Source organism: Sebastes fasciatus, chromosome 18 (genome assembly GCF_043250625.1).
Source record: "Sebastes fasciatus isolate fSebFas1 chromosome 18, fSebFas1.pri, whole genome shotgun sequence".
Lineage (NCBI taxonomy): Eukaryota > Metazoa > Chordata > Actinopteri > Perciformes > Sebastidae > Sebastes > Sebastes fasciatus.
The window spans coordinates 24473857-24496558 of record NC_133812.1 but is presented as its reverse complement, the minus strand read 5'-3'; the positions used below and the strand labels follow the sequence as shown (position 1 = coordinate 24496558).

The following is a 22702-nucleotide window of genomic DNA, read 5'->3' as shown; positions in this document are numbered from 1 at the left end:
TTCATCTGTTGATGCTTCTGGCTCTCAGCTCAGAGAGAGGCTGTGTGCGGAGCCAGTGTTGAAGCCCAGCTGTGTTGTCTGATATGTTTCATCTTTAGCCCAAAAGGCACTGGTCTTTGTCTTGACGTGCTGTTCTGTGTTGTACAGTTTTTAATGAGCTTTACATCAATTTGAGTGTGCAATGTAGATTGAATTCCTGGCGGTTTCCTTTGGCCACATTAATGTATTCGTCCGCCGCTGCTGTGTGTCTGTGCAACGGTTCAGTGCACCAGATGCATAACGATGGCAGCCTCCTGGAATGACATCATTGCCTCTCCCCAACGCCTCCTACAGTGATCTGTATGACTGCCATTCACTCCTCTTTCTCCGCTCCACCGGTCTGGATTCGGCAATTCAGTGTTGATGTTTGGTCTTTTGTCCTGTCAGATGAAGTGAAATCATGTCAGCCAGTACGGATGCACATCCAAAATAATTATTTTGATTGTTAATTGTACTCGCTAATTGTAATCTGTAATCTGTAAACTAAATTCCTAAAATGCTAGTAAGTCAAGTGGTACCCTCCACCAGATGTTGTGTTCAAAATCTGCCACTGCAATTTGCATCATTCACATATTCGCGCAATTTGAAATATTTCAACATGTGCAAGAAATTCGCATGAGGAAAAGAATATTCTCTGTGGAAGAAACTCTGTGTATAAATATATGTGTATAAACCATACACTGTTTATGGTAAATAATACACAACATCACTGCAGTGTTTATGCCTAGATGACGTTATGTTGAGTGTTGATGGTGCAGCTGTAATGTTAGCATAGCCTGGCGATCGAACTCCATTCAGAAAACAAGCGTTTTAAAAGTTGTTTGCTTGTTGTCTTGCGGACAGACCTGACAAAGCATGAATTCAGACTTTTTATAAATCGGCATCATTATGTAGTTGTTTCGGCATCCTTTCGATCCATTTATTGCAATTAAATCTCAGCACAAGCTGCTTATTTTGGGTTCATACCGCTGTAGCGACGTGTTGCTTGCTAGATACAGTCAATACGGCTCGGGGAAATTCACTGATTGTCGCCGGATGATGTTAAGAAACCAGAAACAACGGCGTTTGGTTTTCCGACGTATCTGGGATTTCCACAACATGTACACGCGAGTAACACATGGTGAAAATTTGCGTCACGTTTGGTATGAACGCAGCATGAGAAGGTTCATTTGAGTACGCTTGATCTAAACTTCAGCATCTGCATAAGTCAACAAGTCTGGGGCCGGCTCCTACTGTCTGCATGTCGAAGTGTTGTTGAGCAAGACACTGAATCCCAAGTTGCTGCCCGGGCGTCTTACAGCAGCCCACTGCTCGTAAAAGGTTAGGATGGGTTAAATGTAGAGGCCAAATTTCATGTATGTACCTGTATGTATACGATGATTGTACTAAAGTTTACGTTTTTTTAAAGTTAAGTTTAAGTCTGAGGTGGTCCGCATGCACCCCAAAATTTGTGACTGCACACTATAGCTCCACTTTAGTCCCACCTTAGCTCCACCCAGGCTTCGTCTTCATGATGTCTGAAGCCAACGGGTGACACTACAATCACTACGTTGAGATTTTACTACAGGTTATTGTCTTGACTCCTGATTTGAAAGCAGGTTTTCATCCACATTCTAAACACACGGGACAGCTGATAAATTTAGACAAGAAGGAGCTGCCATCATCAACAACATGTCTTTTCATCTGGCTATTTTGAAAACACAGATTTTGCTGAATAAGTTCCTGCTTAGAAACCATAATTATTGTATCAGCTCAACAGGGCTGCAGCTTACCAACATGCAGCACAGATGAAACAGCAGTAGCTTAACTGTTATGTCCACACAGGCCCTGTAGAGAGAAATGCCAGACTGTGGCCACATTGTGAGGTAAATGAGATGAAAATGGGACATTAATCAGCATACTCATCTGGCTTGACCGCTACTGCCGAGTCCCCGGAGCTCGTATGTAGCCAATCTCAATAAAAACAGCTCGATCTAGTGGACTATTTAAAAAAAATCAACTTCAAAACAGGGCTGCAAGCAACATTACAGGACTTAAATTACCCCAAATAATGTCCTACTTTTTTAATCTTAAACAACATGAAAATGAATAGATCTTATTTTTTGTCTATTCCTGGCACAATAACACTACCTTGTTTGTTAATTTGGTCAATTATTAAAAGTATTTCAGTCCCCAAAATACAATTTGTATGTATTTGCAGCTTCTGACCTGCTACTCGTCTACCTGTCGGTAACAGCAGCAGAGCACCGTTAGTCACCTGAATGTTTTATAAAGGAAAAGGGAATAAAGATAGTTCTCTAAATGTAGTGCTTTGCTTTTAAATTCCTACCAGCAGGTAAAGCATCAGAGTTGCGACCCTACGTTCACTTACAATACTTCAGTGGCGGCATCTGCATCTCGGCTGTCTGTCACTACATCGTCTGGTTGTGTAACAGTTCTTTGAAAAGTTCTCATGTGTCTGCCGAGTGTCCTGCACCACCGCTGCACCTGACTTTCAACTTGAGAGTGTTGCATAATGGATGTGCATTGCTATTTCTGCTTCATGTCGTTCTTCACACACACACACACACACACACACACACACACACACACACACACACACACACACACACACACACACACACACACAAACACACGCACTCACACGCATACATACACATACATAAACATGCACACTCCCACCTCCCCAATTCCTTGCAATCCTTCCCATCGCTGCAGGCATCTCCCTCTCTGAACATGCATCCCCTTGAGAGCGCTCACCTTCCTAGCGTCCCACTGTTTTCATCCTCCATAACTACTTTCAAAGAGCAACCATAGATCATGTTCAGACCGCCCAGATTGAGGACTTTTATGTGTAAATATTTTCTACATTTTCTCCATCTCAATTGTATATATTTATCTCAATAACAAACACCATGTATCTTTTGTGTCTTTATCTCTGCAGGAGATGATCATCGACAAGGTGAACGGTCAGCCCGTCCCCCGCTATTTGATATACGACATCATCAAATTCAACGTGAGTAGCCCCTTTGCTGACGGGTTGCCTTTCATTTGACCTATCGCTCCTGAGAAGCTGACGGATCAAGAGGTCAGACAGAATAAACAGACAGTATAAACAAGCAGAGCATTGGACGCATGGGTTATGGCAAAAATCGTAATCATGGTTATTTTGGTCAATATTGAGATCACGATTATTTAACACGATTACTCATTGACTTTGGAAACATCATGCGTTTATAAAGAACATTTTGTCGCCTACATTTTACAGTTAAATGCAAACAATTTTGTGCTTGTGATTAATTTAATCAAACACATTGATTGTACAGATATTAAGGCTGTCAATTGATTAAAATATTTCATCACGACTTTATGCAAATGTATGTATATATTTATTATTGGAAATCAATTAACAACACAAAACAATGACAGATATTGTCCAGAAACCCTCACAGGTACTGCATTTAGCATAAAACAATATGCTCAAATCATAACATGGCAAACTGCAGCCCAACAGACAACAACAGCTGTCAGTGTGTCAGTGTGCTGACTTGACTATGACTTGCTCCAAAACTGCATGTGATTATCATAAAGTGGGCATGTCTGTAAAGGGGAGACTCGTGGGTACCCATAGAACCCATTTACATTCACATATCTGGAGGTCAGAGGTCAAGGGACCCGTTGCCAACATCGCTGCACTGAGGACTGAAAGCACACCGCTCGAAAGGAACAAGGGTGCGTTGGATTTATAAGACAAGACAAAACGAGAGCTTCATTGTGAAACAGAATGTGACACAACAATCATTATTAATCGTCGTTTATCTTGTTTTCATAATTGTTCGAAGCCATAATTGAAATTTGATAAATTGCACAGCCCTAGCTTGTGTGGTCTATCAGCAGCTCCTTCTGCCCTCTTCTTTTTATTTACATTGAACAAGGGTCCTGTTCAGCAGAGGAAACTGTCATTTTTGTGGCAGTCGGTAGCATACATAATCAGAGCAAGTTGTGTGGGCTGTACTGTACGTCAGGAGGAGAAAGCATTGATGGGATTTGCTTGTCCCGAAGTCTGAAAAATCGAATTCCCGGTTGACTTCCTTTCAAGGCTCGACTACAGCAGGCAGGCAGCAGAGCCGTGCTCATCCAGGCTCTGCAGTATTTGCACAGGCATGACGGCGGTTTGTCAGTCTGCATGTTGGAGGGAAGAGCAAGACTCTGCTTGACCCCCAACACCCTGTCACACACACCGAGCTTTATTAAAACCTGACCTTCGCCACAACACCGACCCATACTGAATATTCATAAGCTACGTGCTTTTACCACTAAAATTGTTTTTTGCCGAACTCCATTGACTTTATTTTGACAATCACTTAGAATAAAATTTTGTTAAATATGAATCCATTATGAGAGTCGCTGTTTCGGGTCGGAGTGAACCCGATGTTCAGTCCATTACTTGCATTATAGTTGGGCAGCAGTAATTGCCCCGGTGCATCTGTACATGTAAAATCAGCTTTTATGTGTAATAACATGTTTTTTTTCTTCCTGTTACATTATTTTGCCATTTTTCATGAGAACAGCCTCAGGACAACATTAAAAGGCTGTTAATTGCTGACACATTTCCGAACAGTAAATTAATTCATCCCTTCGACCGATCTGCGTGCTGCTAATGGCAAGCAGGCAGGCGCGGAGACAAATGAGCCTACGGTTTGCCCTTAGCCAGCCTCCGCTGTCTTACTGATAAAAAGTTGATGAATACCTCGAAACGAAGGGAAAGGAGGGGGGGGGGTTACTTTGGACATTATGTTTGTCTGTCGCCTTCTTTTCTCCATCGATCGCGAGGATCAAACAAGCAAGCGGATCAATAAAGGCTCCGACGGCGAGGGGAACGTCTTTGTAAGATGGTGCAGAGGTTAGCAGCTCCACATGACTCCCCCCCCGCCCGAGCCATCAGTAAAGCACTGCCCCATTGATCCTCGCCAGCCATTATTAGCCTTCTCCATTATCGGTGGCGGGCTGCTCCTTGGCACCGAGGCTCCATCCTGAGACGGTGGATGGAAATGCAGCGGGAGGGGAAAGAACACGCCACCTGCTAGGCCTATGGCCCACCGTGACTCCTCGCTTGTTTGGAAAGCACAGCACTGGGATCCTTTTGATTAGAGCGTGATGAGAAGTGTGTGTCCTCTCGCCGTGATGGCTGATTTAGCCGCGAGTGAAGGGTCAGAGTTTACTGTGGATAAATGAATGTCAGCATATACTGTGCTGTTGACGGCAGAGCAATTGATATTCTTAGTCAGTGTGATTATGGTGAGAGTACTGACGTGTACAGTACCTCTCCAACCATGTAACTGATTGACCCTGACTATTACCCCGAGTCATGGATTGAATCTATTTCTGCTCTCGCTGCAAAGTTTACAAAAGCCTTTTTTTCCCCCTCTTCTAGGAAAGTTGTCGCTGCCTGTCAGTCACTGTCAGCTCCCCCACTGTGGGGGAACTGACAAGACGTGATGAAAGCACGACAACAATTACATATAGGTCCTTAATTTTGACATTACTGTGGAAAGCTATTATCTTGAAATAAAACTGTGTAGGTTTTAAACTCGACATCACCGTCTACGCCATGACACTTTGATTGACCTCGTTATGTTTCATCTCGGCAAAAATAATCCTGCTTTAGATGCAGAATTAGGCAAGATAAATTGGCTTAATCAGATTAACGGCCGTGCAGTTAGGAGCGCTTATGAAATTCACCGCAGAAAAAACAACCTTATCTGTGGAGGTATGAGGTGACTTCAGCCCTGTTTACTTCCACTTGAGAAGTTTGTCTGCAGGTACAGTGTAGCTCTGCAGGGCTTTCCACCCTAAGAATAGTCCCTGGGCTGACTCACTCCTGTCAAACCGACGGCAGCATCTCTCTGATGACGCACTAGTACTGGTGGTAAGGTTTTATTGGTCTCGAGCCAGTAAAAGCCACTAGTAGCTAACAATGACTTAACGGTTAAACTCAGTCTCTTTTATTTGCTCATAAATCGTAACGCATGCAAGCCGCTCTGCTGGGACTTTCATGTGCATTTAGCCTGTGATTATGACATCACTCCATCTTCATTTCCATGTTTAACATGTGGTGTAACATGTGGATATTCATTAAGGAAGGAAGGTCGTTATCGTGGGGATCAAATGTAGCTGAGGGGGCAGTAATGCTCTCTATTTAATAACCATGATAGCCTTGAAATTCAACACAGTTGCAATGCATTTCCTATAGAATACTAATGTACTTTGTAGGGATGTGACGGTGAGGAAATTTTCCCACCTGACATTTTACAAGAAAAGATGACGCTCAATACATTAGGGCTGCAGCTATCGATTATTATAGTAATAGTGTTCGACCGATTATTCAATCCATTAATGAAGTAATCAAATATAAATACTTTTGCTTTATTAAGGAGCAATAGTAAATAAACAAAAGAGAAAATAAGATGGGTCTCTTAAAATGAACAACTAATTGGTTTCCTTTTTAGAAATGTCTACATTTTTATTGCTTAAATTGCATACAATAATATTTTTTGTTAAACTAAACCCATTCAATGCATTTAACTGCAACATTACATTTTGGGTTTTAAATATAACATTTTCTGAAATGCAAACAAAGTGTCTGTGGAGTCCTCCTCACAGCGATTGCCTCATTGATATTATGGTTCCCTTATAGCATTGGGTTTTAATCCGGAAATATTGTCAAATAGGCGCCTTTTCTTTTCACTTTGACACCAAATCCTCCGCCATCGTGTTGTCCATTAACTGATGCATTCACTTTCAGTTTGTAGCGTCTGTCGTCCGGCTATGTATTGATAACACGGCGGTGATATATGAAAATAGAATAGAATAGAATTTCTTTATAGTCATTGCATAGAGTACAACGAAATTAAATAGCAATCCTGACAGTGCATACACTTCTATTAAACAGTAGTGCAAATAAAGAGTAAGAAAAAAATATATTATTATTATATTATAAAGAGAAAAATATGTGTTTGCTTGACCTATAAAAACAGCAAGGTATTACACATCAGATATTGCACGTTGTGATGTAACGGCTCTTTATACACAAATAAAAAATAAATACAGCAATAAAAATGTACAAAGGAATAACTACGGTGCAGTTAGAATGTAAACATCTGTAGTTCTATATATTCATACAAAAACTAAATTAAATGGGTTTTTATCTCTATATAAAAAGTAAAACGTTGGTAGGAGAGCTTGGCAAGTTATATAATCGGTGTAACACCGGTAACAGAGACTACCGCGGCAAGCCTTGTACTTAGTTATCAACCCCTACCACTACTGTCTGCTCCTGCCTGTTATTTAGCTCAGCTCAGAATATTTCATGTTGTTTTATTGGATTAATTATAAGGGGATGATGAAATATATTCAGTGTTTGAAATAAAAATAGTCATGAATCTAAAATTATGGTGAACATTTTTTTTCTATTTCCTTCTGAAACAACAACAGTGATCTGACGGTTCATTGCTGTGTGTGTGTGTGTAAAATGCATTTTTTGTGCTGTTTTTGAACTCAATCTGAGACTGAGAGGTAAACCCTACTGGGTATTAAAGTGATTCATGAAGGAGCAGGAACGGCAGGCTTCAGGAGCTTTTACAATATAACTTCTACTATTGTCACAAAGTGTGGCCTACGACCTGCCAGTCTACGTTTGTAGACACAAATAAAGTCCCGTCCAAAGTCAGAGACCAGATAATTAAGACTAGGGGTGAGGGTGAAATAGATACAGCATAGTATCGCAATATTTTGCGTGGCAATATTGTATCGATACATGGACGTCAAGTATCGATCTTTTATTATATAAAATATTAACCTCTTGACAATCTGATGGCCGCCAATCCGCTATTCTGTCTTTCAGAGGTGTAGCAGACTCAGTCTTATAGATAGAGTAACGATACTGGTGTCATATCATGTTAGCTTGTCAGGAAGAACGCTAAATAACGCTCCAAAGTTGCGCTAAATTTTGACGAGGAAAAACGTGTGTGTTGTGGTGAAAAGGGAGTTGAGCCTCACAGAGATCGTGGATATAAGTGGCCAAAATAGCTTCCTTTGTTGGATGGCTGGGCTCAGCATTAGAGATAGGGTGAGGAGCTCAGACATCCGGAGGGAGCTTGGAGTAGAGACACTGCTCCTTCGCGTCGAAAGGAGCCAGCTGAAGTGGTTCGGGCATTTGATCGGGATGCCTCCTGGACGCCTTTCAGGCACGTCCAACTGGTATGAGGCCCTCGGGGTAGACCCATAACACGCTGGAGGGATTACATATCTCGTCTGGCCCGGGAACGCCTCGGGGTACCACAGGAAGAGCTGGAATGAAAACTGTATCTTATTATACAAAACAGATGTTGACAAAAAAAAGGTAATAAATCACAATATATCACAATATGTCTTCTTGTAATACACAACATATCGCAAAATGTTTAAAATTGCAATAAGATCGTATCGTGATAATATCATTGTGGAGCCTCTGGTGACTCCCACTCCTAATTAAGACCCTAGCTCATAATGTTAGGCACTAAGGGGGAAGATGATGGAAAAAGACGGAGGCTCTCCTGTGAGTAAGGTCTGGAACAAACCTGAGATTTAGATCTAGAAAAAAAAAAACTGCATTATGTCTTTGGAACAGCCCTAAATGTATATAATGACAAGATCTTCTGGCTTTAGAGGAAGGCTGCTGCGTTCAGACTGCTCAACACCAAGAATTAAGAAACAGAGAGAATAAATAAACATAAGAAAAGTGCTCTCTAATTTTCCTTTTATTGGATCTGCCTCAAGCTACTGCTCGTGTGTTGGCTTGAGCTCCATGATGCAAACAAATATGTGCTTCTAAACAGTTTTAGGCCAAAACAGCCTAAAAGCCTGTGTTTTTGTTTGCAACAACCCGGGGGGGAAGCTGCACATTAAGCTTCTGTTGAGTGGTCCCAACACTGATTTTGTCACCTGCGTATCAAGCGTAAAATTTATTCCAAATCATCCCAGACAGCCACACAGCTTTCAGCAGTATTCCCAGGCAGCACTGTCAGATTTCTTTTTTTAAGATGTTGTTTTTATTTTTGCTGTATTCTTGAGGGCATCCATCAGCCTCTTCAGCCTCACGCTGAAGAAGACTTTATTTCTGATTCTGCAGTTCTCTGGTGTTTTAACATTTAATGAGAGTTTATATATAGATTCTTTATGCACTCAGTTCAATGTAGCCATAAAAGGGGGGTTATATAAGTAATGCAACCGTGTTGGACATGAATACAATCGTTGGCTCTTTCCATTTATAATGAATGCATCTGTAGATTAATGTTATATAATACATAATGTTTAATATTTTAAGAATCTCCAGAATGCAGCATATATACCCTGAGAAGAACCAGCGTCACACATTTATTGTTATTGGTAGAATATGATTGTCTTTTATACTGGCTGAGATTTTTATGGTTGCAACTAACGATTATTTTTATTATCTATTAATTTGCTGATTAGTTGCTTGATGAGTTGTTTGACTTTAAACATCAGAAAATAGTGGAAAAATGCTCATCACTAGAGCCCAAGTTGAAATATTGAAATTTTTTTAAGTTTATTATCATAGAAAACTAAGAAAACCAATAAAATACTTACATCAGAGTAGGTGGAACCGTTGTGTTTTTGACATTTTTGCTTAAAAATAGAGGCTGTAAAACATCAGAAATCAGTAGGAAATGTCTTCCACAATTTCTTAAAGACTACGGTGCCTTCTCCACATTGCTTGTTTTGTTTGACTAACAGGCCAAAACCCAAAGAATGTCAGTTTACTCTCACAGTTTAACTAGGGAATCGTTTTACAAACCAATTCTCACCAGTGCGATGCAAAAATGTGGTGCGGAAATGCGGAAAAGTCAAATGCGAATTTTTGACATTGACAGCTATGCACGCCGTGTTCGGTGCGAATTACCCACATTGCCGTTTTCCCATTTTCATCAATGCGTTTCCTCCTAAATAGTGTCATGTCCACTCCACACAACAAAAACCTATCCAGACAGAGAATGTCTAACGTTAACTACACAATCCATTAACTAATCGGACCCTAAATGTGATGCTAACACTAACTTTAGCTGTTGTGGCTAACCCCGTTCCATGACCAACAAGTGCATATCAGCTCCATTACCATCTTTATCATATCTCAGCTGCTGGGCGATCTCAAGCCATATATTGTCCTGTATTTGGTTGTTGAGGTAGTCGTGTTTGTCGTACATTGGGTGTTGAGAAGGGGACGGCCCGTTGTTATTACAAAACACCAATCGTCCGAAAAATGTCCCGTTGGACCGAAAAAAAAGCCCATTTGTCCGACAGTCCGTTACCCCGAAAATTGTTCCAAAATACTAACTCTCCGTGCAGCAAACAGAAGCACATAGCTAATTATTTTGCAGATTGACGGAGATATTTTTATGACATCAGTTGGAAGAAAGGACTTCATTGGTCAAACATATATTTCCGCAGACGGAAATCCACTGAAATCGAGGTCCATCCGAATATTTTTCCCCGCGTACGAACGTACTGCAGGGGTGTGAAAGTATTCATAAGAACCCATTGTTTCAGCTGTAGAGGATTGTATAACTAGGCCGACTTTGAAATGTGAGCTTTACAGTATATGTGTAGTATTTGGAGGCTATATAGGCAGAGATGTCCTGAGGCGATCTGCACTATCAGTATCAGAGCAGACCAAGGCATTTCTTTGTAGATTGGTATCAGTTATATCAAAAGCCTGATATATTGCTGTTGCTTGTCAAAAATGGTGCATTGTGCTCTGTCGAGGCACTGGCTCTGGGTTAGCTCAAACCCCCAGGGATGACGGTAAGTCAAAGTGGAACGGCACAAACAAATAAATGGCAGCCATCAAGACGTATCGCCCTCCGCAACCACAGCAAAACAACGATAAGGAGATTTCCCTGATACGATCGATCTTTATTCCCAGAAATGTCGGATTAACAGGATTCTTATCGGCTGTGTTTTCCCATTGGAGCAGGCGTGGACAGCACATGCCTTGAATCATCCACACTTACATCTTGTTCTGTCCTGATGACACAGCTGACAGATGGTGCCGAATGTGTGGGACATGATACCAGCTGTTGCTCCAGCAGAATGTAGTGTGGATTTTTGCAGTCACACTAAAAAAGAAAAACAAGTCCTCAAACCAATGCCAAAATGAGGATTTCTCCAACTTTTAATTCGCCTTTGACCTCATTTGTTGTTGCCAAACTGTCCGTATAGAGTTGTTAAAGCTGCATTAGACTCTGAAGCAGAGACACAGTCATGGCATGCTGCTCGATTATCATGTCTTTATGGCCTAAGTTTTAGCAAACTATTGCTTACTTACACATGCAGCAGTCACGGGGCATCCCAAAGGAGTCAGGCCACCTGATGAATGCCAAAAAAGTCCAATATCGACTCTACCTTTTTCCTGTTTTGCACAAACAACTCCTCAAGGTGATTTAATAATTGATATTACTTGGGCTGCAACTTGGGGTGTCGCTAGGGCAGGAATTTCATGAGGGCCATGGCCTCCGTGCCCCTTCTGTTTGGCCTTCTGCCCCTCCAAAAAATCGTATTCCCTGCGGCCGCAGTGGCCTTGATACCTCGCCCGCACTGCCCCAGCTGATTTTAATGTTTCCTCCTCCTCGCTTCTAAATTCAGGCAATATCAAGTGAAATGCTGCGCACATAACCAGTGGTGGGTTTGATTTTTAGTGAACCGCTTGAAAACAAACGTCGCAGCACGTTTCAGAAGCTCTGCTCCCCTATAATGTATTTCTGATGGAGCCACGGTGCGATGCGTCTCCTTCGCTGGTTGAGGAGATGCACCCAAAACCGGCTCCTTCTCCTACTTCCCCCCTCTGAAGTCTTTGAAGTAGGTGAAGAAATCAGAGCATTCTCCTCCTGCTAAAAGGCAACTGTATGTGAAATATAGATATGAAATAATCATGAGGATGAATGTATTTTTGACAACAATAACACAGCCACAAATCTTTGATCCGTGTTGTTCAGAACTGGACTTTTAACTGCATTAACTTTGTCTGTAGGCTACAACACAACAAAGTAGGACAAGGCAACAATAAACACATTGAGACAAACATTTTTGAGACAAAAAGGAAAACCATTTAACTCTGGAAGAACAGATATGAATAATAATGACCAACAAAATCTGCTAGTCAATAAAATCAGGCAGGCAAAACACTCTGTGAAATAAACAGCTTTTTTATTTTTTTATTTCACTGATAGTTATACTATGTATTTTAATTAAAATATTCCTCAACTCTTAAGTTAAATTCATTATTTCCATTTTGAGTGTAGTTGATTTGCCCAAAAGAGACAAAATGCACAACGAACAAAAAGTTAAAGATGAATTTCACTGATTATTATTATTATTATTATTATTATGATTATTAATATTCACTGATTATTAGCATAATTTTTTTAATTTCCATTAGATTTCGCAATAATATCGTTATCGTGAATTCTTTTGACCACGATAATCGTGTAGTGGAACTCTGATATCTGAAACTAACGATTATTTTCATTTTCGATTAATCTGCTGATTGTTTTCTTGAGTAATTAAAATAATTGTTGAGTCCAGAAAATAGTGAAAATCTCTCATCATCAAACTGACGTCTTCAAGTTGTTTATTTTGTCATTCAATTTACAATCATATGAATTAGAGAAAACAGAAAACCTGCAAATCCTCAGATTTGAGAGCATACTTGGCATTTTTGTTTTTAAAATGACCTAAATGGTTACTTGATTATCAAAACACTATACAAGACTATTTCCTGTCGATCAACTAATCATTCAGCTCTAAATTTTACTGCGGTCAAATGGATATAGATGCAGGATAAATGCGCTGAAATTCAGTATAACAGACACTTTGACCAGCCATTGCTTCACCCCTACAGGGTGTGATCTTCATCCTATGATAACAGTTGGTTCCCAAACTGTGTTTTTTATATTTTGCTTAATTTGAGTGAATCTTCTTGTTTTACAATCTCGATTTTAATGATATTCTGTTACTCCTCGGGGCTGTATTTCCGAATTTCGTCTATAATTTAAAATCATAATTAGTGTAATTCAAAACTGAGTAAAATCTTATAAACGGCTTGTTTTTTCTCACACATTCTAGTATCACTACACAAAGCAGGCACAGTCTGTGGTTACAGTATACATGAGAAGTAATTGGTTGAAGATTTGTTTTGTCTAAAGCTTGACATCTTACTTGCTTATATAAAACTGCTCTGATCTCCTTTTCTGTTTTGCTGAATATCCGTATGACTCACAAGACGGTACAGTCTAGTAATTGTATCTAATCTTAACTAATCATTGGTCATCCACCTCCTCATTTGAAAAAAAAATAAATCGTTTTCCTCCCCCCCACCCCCCGTGGTCCAATAATTCCATAGAAAGCTCTTGAGGAGAGAAGTGGCCTTTACCGAACAGTAACCGAGCAGAATACAAATGCCCCCAAGTCACACCTTCTTGCTCAGTGCCTCTCGATATAGATCAGGAAGTATTGATCCATAACCCACTAGTGTAGGAACAATAAAGGTGTGTGAATGTTTCACTGTATGTTTTTATTTTATTTTTAAGTTATTGGAAGATTTTCTTTAAAGGGTAAAAACAGCACATAATGTCAAAGAGGAGAAAAATTGCTATATGTAGACAGAAAAATGTTGCCAAAGGCTTGTCTGGTATCTTTCCCAGAGTTTAGACATACAGCTTTGAAGAAAAGTTTACTGTAGAGCTGCAACTGTTAGTCGATTAATCGATTAAACCATCAACAGGAAATTAATCTGCAACTAATTTACAAGATATCTGAAGTCACCTTGGTCTGAGGGGAATTATAACACTACAGCATTTTTCTTCACATTTTCAACGTTTTCTGGAAAAAAAATCAATCAAGAACATAATTGTCAGATAAATCCATAATGAAAGTAATCACTTGTTGTAGCTAGGGCTGCAACTAATGATTATTTTCATTCTTGATTAATCTGGAGATTAGTTTTTTGTTTAATCGATTAGTTGTTTAGTCTATATAAATGTCAGAAAAGGGTGAAAAATGTCGATCAGTGTTTCCCAAAGCCCGAGATGACGTCCTCAAATGTCTTGTTTTTGTCCACAATACAAAGATATTGAGTTTACTGTCATACAGGAGGAAAGAAACAAGAAGATATCATATTTAAGAAGCTGGATACAGAGAATTTTTTTAACTTTTTTTCCTTACTCAAACCGATTAATCGGTTATCAAAAGTGTTGGCGATTAATTTAATAGTTGACAACTAATGGAGTAATAATTGCAGCTCTAGTTGTAGCCATATCTTACAGTGAACATTACATTTACAAGCATACGTACAGCAAGTATAACATGTAGGGATAAATGATAGAATAAGATAACATGAGGAGAAATGTCCTGGAGAAATGCATGTATAGAATAAGCAAACAAAATGTAAATACTGGATTAAGTCAAGATCATTTACATAAATAAGAAATATGAAGGGCCTTGAGATTGATCCCTGAGGAACTCCACAGGAAAGTATTCTATAGCCTGAGGAAATTTTTTTTCCATAAATATTTCCATTTTGTTTTCCCATGAGTGAATATAATGTTCCCTTTTGTAATAACATATATAATACTCTACTGTGTAAAATATAGGGCTGTTCTCGACCAAAGAATTTCTTAGTTGACTAACACTCATACGATTTTGTCGACTAATTGATTAGTTGATTTAATCGACAGATCTGTAAAACTGAGTTTCTCCACAAAGAATCGCACAAAAGCACCACTTTAAATCTTTTCTTTACCAGAGATGTGCTCATAAGTTTCTTATGAAGAGAACTCCCATCTTTGAGAGATAGATTGGAAATGTGAAAAAGCATATTGGAGATGCACAGAAAGCGTTTTTAAAAAGTTTTTTTCTACTCATCACGGCCAGGTGACGTAGAAAATGTTTGCCTCATTATGTTTTTCTGTCTCTTGGCAAACAACAGAAATGGCAGCTTGGTTGCTGAGTTTGAGCTCCTTTTTTTTCTCCTCTCTGACAACTTGTGAGAAATATTAAATGTCAGATTGTTGTCATACATTTAGTCCGCGTCCATCTGGCAACTCTTATAAAAATAATTTTTCTTCTACTTTTAGTTGTTTTTTTTTGTGCTGATAAAAGTGAGTCATTGTTTTGAATCATTTTGTCAATTGTGAGCGTACAGTTGACTGTACTCACAACTCCTCTGCCTCCATTTAACACTCTAAAATCATCATACAGACAAGCTTGTGAAATTCATCACTTGTCTGTTCTAATTTTCCACCCTCTTTTATTAATAGCAGGAGCAGGAACTCGAGTGTAGTTTGTATTCTGCCACAGTCACAGTGGTCCGCCAGATGGGTTTTGGAGGCACCTTTGCTCTGCCTCGGTGGCCCTGTCTGTCTGAGAGGCAGTGACGGATCAGGTCGCTCTGCTTATCTGTTCGAAACAACTGTGTGCGGCTGGCCAATGATGAGAGGAAGCTGTTGTCATAGTGACAAAGAAAGAAAAAATTATTTCGCTCTACTGTTTACTTTTGGTGGTGACATACCCATGAGCACAGCTGATGTCAGGGTCTTGTTGTGTTATTGTATGCACCTGCATACTGCTCACCTATGGTGTAGTTATAAATAAAAGCTGCAAGAAGAGATTTACAGTCTTTTATTGATGCTATGAGGATGTTATTGTGTGTTGTGTGTGGATGGACTATTGATTTTTTTGATTATTGATTCATCTGTTGATTATTTACTTGACAAATTGATTAATACTTTGGTGCATAAAATGCCACAAAATAATGAATGGCCATAATTTCCCAAATTTGACATATTCGCTATCTTATCACAACCTAAAAAAGACAGCAAATACTCACATTTGAGTAGCTGGAACCATGTTTTGGGAGTTTTTACTTGATCAGTTAATCTCTTAAATAGGGCTGTGTATTGGCAAGAATCTGGTGATACAATACGTATCATGATACCGGGGTAATGATTCAATATATTGCGATATTGTAAGCAAGGCGATATATTATGATTCTTTTAAATTTAGGGAAACTGTCATACAACAAACAAATGTTTATTGCATGCAAAAAAACATGTGACTCGTGGGTACCCATAGAACCCATTTTCATTCACATATCTTGAGGTCAGAGGTCAAGGGCCCCCTTTGAAAATGGCCATGACAGTTTTTCCTCACCAAAATTTAGCGTAACTTTGGAGCGTTATTTAGTCTCCTTTGCGACAAGCTAGTATGACATGGTTGGTACCAATTGTATTCTTTAGGTTTTATAGTTTCAAATGATGCCAGTAACTTCACTCTAGCTTTAAAACTGAGCCCGCTACAACCTCTAAAATATCGAATAACGGTCTGGCCCGACGGCAGGCCGTTGAATTTTCAAGAGTTAAATAAAAAATCAATTGTATTTGGATGAATCGATACAGTATCACACAACATAATATCGCGATACTCATGTGTATTGATATTTTCTTACACCCCTACTCTTAAGTCATTTTTATTACAATAGTTGCCAATTTTTATTTTCTGTTAATCGCCTAGTGATTTAATCTCCAGCGCTAATCCTGTGGCTCATCACCATGTTCCCACATGTCAGGCTTTGAAAAGGCTCTCCAACAAAAAGCTGCATATAATAAATATTTTTTCCAAAGGAGATTTATTTTAGTAGATATATGCTATTAATGTCATATTGGAGACAACGTACGATTCAGTCTAAATAAAGACTACTCTGTATTGTAATGAGCACACATAATTGTCATACATGTGTGTCTAAATGAGTTAATTCCCAGGTTATATTAAGAGATGACTGAGTTTGTTCTCTGTGTGTGTTTCAGGGACAGCCTGTTGGCCAGTGTGACTTCAATATCCGGCTGTTATGCATAGAAAAGGAGATCATTTCTCCCCGGATGGAAAAGATGAAGACTGGACAGATTGACAAAACCAAGGAGCCCTTCAGTGTCCGAAATAAACCCTTCTTTGACATTCATGCGTCACGCAAGGTAACGTGAACAAAGGCATCCTTTTCACTTTCCATCCCATTTTTTTCTCCCCGTTTCTTTCACAGTTGTGGTCAAAACAAATCCAGACCAAATCCAGATGAACCAAAATTATTACATATATCATCTACAATTTAAATTTGTGAGTCATTGATGTCCCAGTTACCTCCCTGGATGGCAAATTGGTCCCAATTGAGGAGCCAGAGCGAGAGCAATTGAAAGACATCTATGTACCGGCGTCTTGTGGGAAGCACAATCTCACTTTAGAGCAGGGAAACTGTCCTCCTCCGGGAGTCAGACCTGAGGGAGGGAAATCACAGGAGAGTACCTGGTAACTGGGCCTGCTGGACCCAATGGGATCAATCAAACTCTGCCCCAAGACATAGTGTCTGTAGTCGCTGCCATGTGCCACCGCTAAGTTCACACTACACGGCTTTCAAAGCAGTCAGATCTCTACTGTTCACACTACACAACTTGCTCTCTTGTAAACGTGTGTCTTTAAGTCGTTGTGGTTTTCACACTACAAGAGCTATGTTTAGTCACACACGCAAGAAATACACGGTACATGTCATGAGACCATATGCGAGACACATTGCTGATGTTGTTGTTGGCATGTGTGTTTACAAAATAGCCTGTTTCCACACTCTTTTTTTATTTTGATTTTGATTTTGATTTGATAGGGACGATTCAATTTAACATAGTTCCAATACAGGGCATGAAACTGATGTGCTGCACAGAGAGTTTGTAGCTATTGCTAATTTTCAACTTGTGTCCCTAGTTGGGCTTTTACATGTACAGAATAATTAAAATATACAACTGTCTATATGACAAAACCATAATACACTGCAAATCATACATAGCGTCGACAATACTCTAATACACATACACCAATACACCATGGTAATTAACAATAAAATTAGCCAAAAAATGGATACAGCTCTGGTTTGCTTTTAGCCAGCACTTAACCGTTGTTGTGAAGGCCTTTATGTCTGGAATTAATTTAATTTTGGTTGTTAATGTGTTCCAGAGTTGGCATCCCTTTTATGGAGGAAGCTGATTGTCCAGATGTAGTTCTACAATTTGGTATTTTACAGTTGCCATTCACTATGCTCCTAGTTACTCTATTGCTGTCTTGTCTTTGGATATATCTAGAAAGAGGCTCTGGGGCTAGACTGTTAACACATTTAAAGACTAACTTTAAAGCTCTCAAAGCTCAGTAGATTGTGTCTTTTTAGGATATGACAGTGATGCCACCGGACAGGCTTTTTGTCCATTATTTTCAGTGCCTTATTGTAGAAGGATGTAAGATGTTTGACTGTAGAGATGGTGATGCTTGAGCCCACACTCTTACTATTTATTCCTCCAGATGTAACAACAACTTTGCTCCGTGTTGCAAATACAACACATACAGTAAGTTCCTGTTGTTACAGTCGACCCCTCCTCCCTCCAGGTTTCTCCTCAACCCGTGTCTTGTGTTCTCATTGGCTGTAGCTCGTGGCCGGAGTCCCAGACAGGTCCAGATGTTTAGCAATGCTAGATATCTTCTTTGGCTTCACTTTTCAGAACCGGAGGTTGCCCACTCGGTTTTGACCGGAGGACCCAGTGATTAATGTCTTCTTCTTGGCCCCCTGCTCCCTGTCTGATAACTCTGGTAGCCCAGAAACTATCATGGTGCTGTTTGCTGTACTGGGTATCATTGATTGGTCTCCGTCTGTGTGAATACACCGGGAGGTATAAGTAGGTTCATGTGAAAAGACGGCAGTGGAATAAATCATTACAGTACACTGCTGATGAAAGTCATTACTGCTGGTTAGTTTGGGAACATTTCATAGATTTAGTTGCACCCGGCATTGCTGTAATTTGCTCGATAATACCAAGAGTGAAGTCTTTGATGTTAATTCAGTTGTTTTCTTTTGGACTATTTTGGTTCAGATCAAATGTTTTAGCTTTTTTCCTTGTAGTTGTCATAAATAAATAAATGATCACGGCTCAGGTTGTAGCACTGTGCTGTTCACAGGCTGAGGACAGCAGAGCTTTCATCCTCTGAATAGCTGTTAAGCCTTCCTCAAAGGCCTGCACTTGTGCCCCAATATCAGGTCTGTGGGAGGTCAGACCACAATTAATTTGATGTTTTGCTCGGGCCGAGATCAGTCGGAAATCTTGGCACCGCACATTCGCAGATGATCAAAGCATACGGAGGGGGGAAAGGTTCAGACATTTCTTGTGTTGTGGTCGCATGTCTTCCTCTGCCAACGCTGACGTCCTGGTGTTTTTCTACTTTGTGAAATTCTTGGTATGAATAGTTGGGTTACCTCTGGTCTAACCCTGTGCTGCAACTCCTCTAAGAATCCTCTTATGAAGGATCGCCCCCGACTCTTTGAGGGGCATGTTGATGAAGATACTCCGGGAATTAAGTCATTGGAACCACGTCTGGTCTCTGACTGCTCTATTGTGTTGTGCAGCGACCATCTGCTCCCCATACAGTCATATCTCTGTTGTATGGAACATTAAAAGAGGGAAACTGAAATCTGGCTTATTAATTCATAGCAGCACAACCCTCCACTTCATGGCATGTCGACCAGAAAAGTCCTTTCAGGGATATTTCAGTCACAGACTGGAGTTGTATGATGGCTTTTGTCTCCGGCTATGCTGCTGTTTTTCATCTCAGACACTCACACATTCATGCCGCCATCTCCCTCCAATTGGAACCATTTATTCTTTTTTTTTTTTTGCTTCCTCCACTTGTCCAATTATCTGACAAAGACTCCTTTTTGTATTACAGAACTTGTACATTGGGACAACCAGATAATACAGTTTGGAATTTCCCCTTTGTGTAGGTTGAATGGGACTTGGCTGACAAAATATATTTTGAGTAGAACATAATTCTGGATTTAATGGTGCTTCACAACTCAGTTGGTGATTCCTGTTGTACAGTTCATTGCATTTTGCATGTTTAGTTTTGCAATAATCCATGCTTTATCTTTAAGAGATTGATGGATTTCATCTGATGTGACAGGTGCGTACAATGCCTGTCACTTACAGTGCATACTCTTGTTGCTTACAGTACCTGCAGCAAATTATGGAAGATTTAAAATACCTAAGTCAAGCACAGAAATAAAGTAAAATACAATACACATTTTTATATATTTCCTTTTTATTATACCCAATCGACAACATAGTCGGGGGTATATAGCGCTCTCCGTGTCCGTCTTTCCGTCTGTCCTTCCGTCCGTTCGTGTGTCACACTTTCGTTTCGGAGCAGAACTCGGAAACTGCAGCAACATACATGAAACCTGCCTTGGCGGAGGTCTGCGCTCTCCGAGTGCACTTCTAGTTATATATGCATTTAAGGTGTCATAATTAAATGAATGGTGTATGTTAAAAAAGACAGTAGGACTACAACTAACGATTATTTTCATTGTCGATTAATCTGTTGATCATTTTTAGATTAATCGATTAGTTGTTTGGTCTTGGTGAAAAATGTCGATCAGTGTTTCCCAAAGCCCAAGATGACGTCCTCAAATGTCTTGTTTTGTCCACAACTCAAAGATATTCAGTTTACTGTCCTAGAGGAGTAAAGAAACCAGAAGATATTCACATTTAAGAAGCTCGAATCAGAGCATTTTGACTTTTTGACTTAAAAAAATCACTCAAACTGATTAATCAATTATCAAAATAAGTGGTTAATTTAATAGTTTACATCTAATCGATTAATCGTTGCAGCTAAAATAGACAATTATTTTGTCTAAAATTAAACTTCATTGTGTTCATCAAATCATAACACAGAAAACAAAGTGAAGTATTGCATTTCATTGCTGTTCAGCAGCGAACACTAAATACAAGGTACTGTCGTAAGTTTTCATGTAGAGGAGCTTTTTCTTTTTTTAAGATGGAGATGCATCATTGATTCCCAAATTAAAAAACTGTCCGATGACAGCTTGGGAGCGAGACCCTGGGTGGAGTTCATCATCGCTGACAGACAACCTTTCACATTAAAACAGTCTCCTGTGGGCCAGCAAGCTGGAGGGAAACTACCGACTGTACATGCAGTGCTGCACATTAAATACACACATCATTATATTATATGCAGCTAGCAATCAGAGAACAAAGAGATTACATTTCTCTCTACTGGTAATGGACACTGGTAAATTGATCAGTGAGTGTTTCTGGTAGAGATCTGTGAATTTCCTTCAAGGAATTAGAAATCTAGTCATGACTGGGAATTCTGGTCATTTCTTTGCTCGCTGAAGGCAACAGATTTGGCAATTTCCACAGAGAATCCGGTTATATGGTAGAAATTAATTTTCCACCGGTGATTATTGAAATGAGTGTTAAAGTTTTGGGGCTAGAGAGATGATTTCTGCAGCTTCCATACAGAGTGGGCTTAAAGAGTAAAAAAAAATATCACCCAACTCAAACATGTATCCACAGTATCATTTACTCAAGTACTGTACTTAAGTACGATTTTGACATCCTTGTACTTTACTTGGGTATTTCCATTTTTCTGCTACTTTATACTTCTACTCCACATTTCAGAGGGAAATATTGTACTTTTTACTCCACTACATTTATTTTACACTTGGTTACTTTTTACATAAAAAAAAACACATTATATTCTTATATGATATGATGCAGTTCTATAGTTCAATTATTATCTACATTTGTCTTGAGGAATTACAACATTAAAATGCTCTTTCATGTGTTAATGACAAAAACAGAATAATATAATACTTATAGAAATATAACACTGTGAAAGGAGCACATTTTGCTGATATTACTTCTGTACTTTTACTGAAGTTACATTTTGAATTTGACACTTTGACACTATTTTTAGACTGTTTTATTTCTACTTTTACTTAAGTAAAGTATCTTCTTCCACCACTGTGTATGCATGTTTCATGTGCATGTAGAGCTGCAACCATAAATTAATCGATTAGTTGACTGACAGAAAATTAATGTGCAACAGTTTTGATAATCTATTTACTTTTGTGAGTCATTCGTTTAAGCAAAAAATGCCAAAATTATCTTGTCCCAGCTTCTCAAATATGAATATTTTCTGTGTCATTGGGGTTTAGACTGTTGTCACATTGGGACTTGGGAAGGATTTCACCATATTCTGACATTTTATAGACCAAATAAGTAAGCGATTCTTGGAGAAAATAATCTAGATATTGATCGATAATGAAAACAATTGTTAGTTGAGGCTCCAATTTCATGTTTTTAGTAGCCTCTACAATGCAGGGCAACCCTTATTATAATGTATTGGGTGTGTAGGATGAACTTAAATCATCAGCTGTCAAACTGTCTTCATTTAGACAGTGTTGTGTAGACTCTGAATACTGTATATCCCACGACGTCATATCCACGAACTTCCATTTGTCCAACGAAATCGTTCTCTCAAAGCAGAGAACATTTTAAATTGGAGTAGTTCCCTTTTCAGTTCTTGAAAATGAAACCTTCGGCGAGGTGCACCCCGTTTGAATAAGCCTAACATTTGCAGAGAGCGTACAGTAATTAAATGTGACTCAGATTTAATAAAGTCACAATTTGATAACATTAAAAATTACAAAAGGAAATTAGATGGT

At 39.3% G+C, this 22702-nt stretch overlaps 1 protein-coding gene across 3 annotated transcripts in view; it reads left to right on the top strand.

The window, feature by feature from the left end:
- rngtt (RNA guanylyltransferase and 5'-phosphatase) overlaps window positions 1–22702 on the top strand; it is a 114059-nt gene that overhangs the window by 36479 nt on the left and 54878 nt on the right. For all 3 annotated transcript variants that reach the window (XM_074615775.1, XM_074615773.1, XM_074615776.1), the window contains 2 exons: window positions 2984–3055; window positions 16956–17120. In XM_074615775.1, the coding sequence (XP_074471876.1) occupies window positions 2984–3055; window positions 16956–17120 (237 nt within the window). The remainder of the gene's footprint in view (window positions 1–2983; window positions 3056–16955; window positions 17121–22702) is intronic.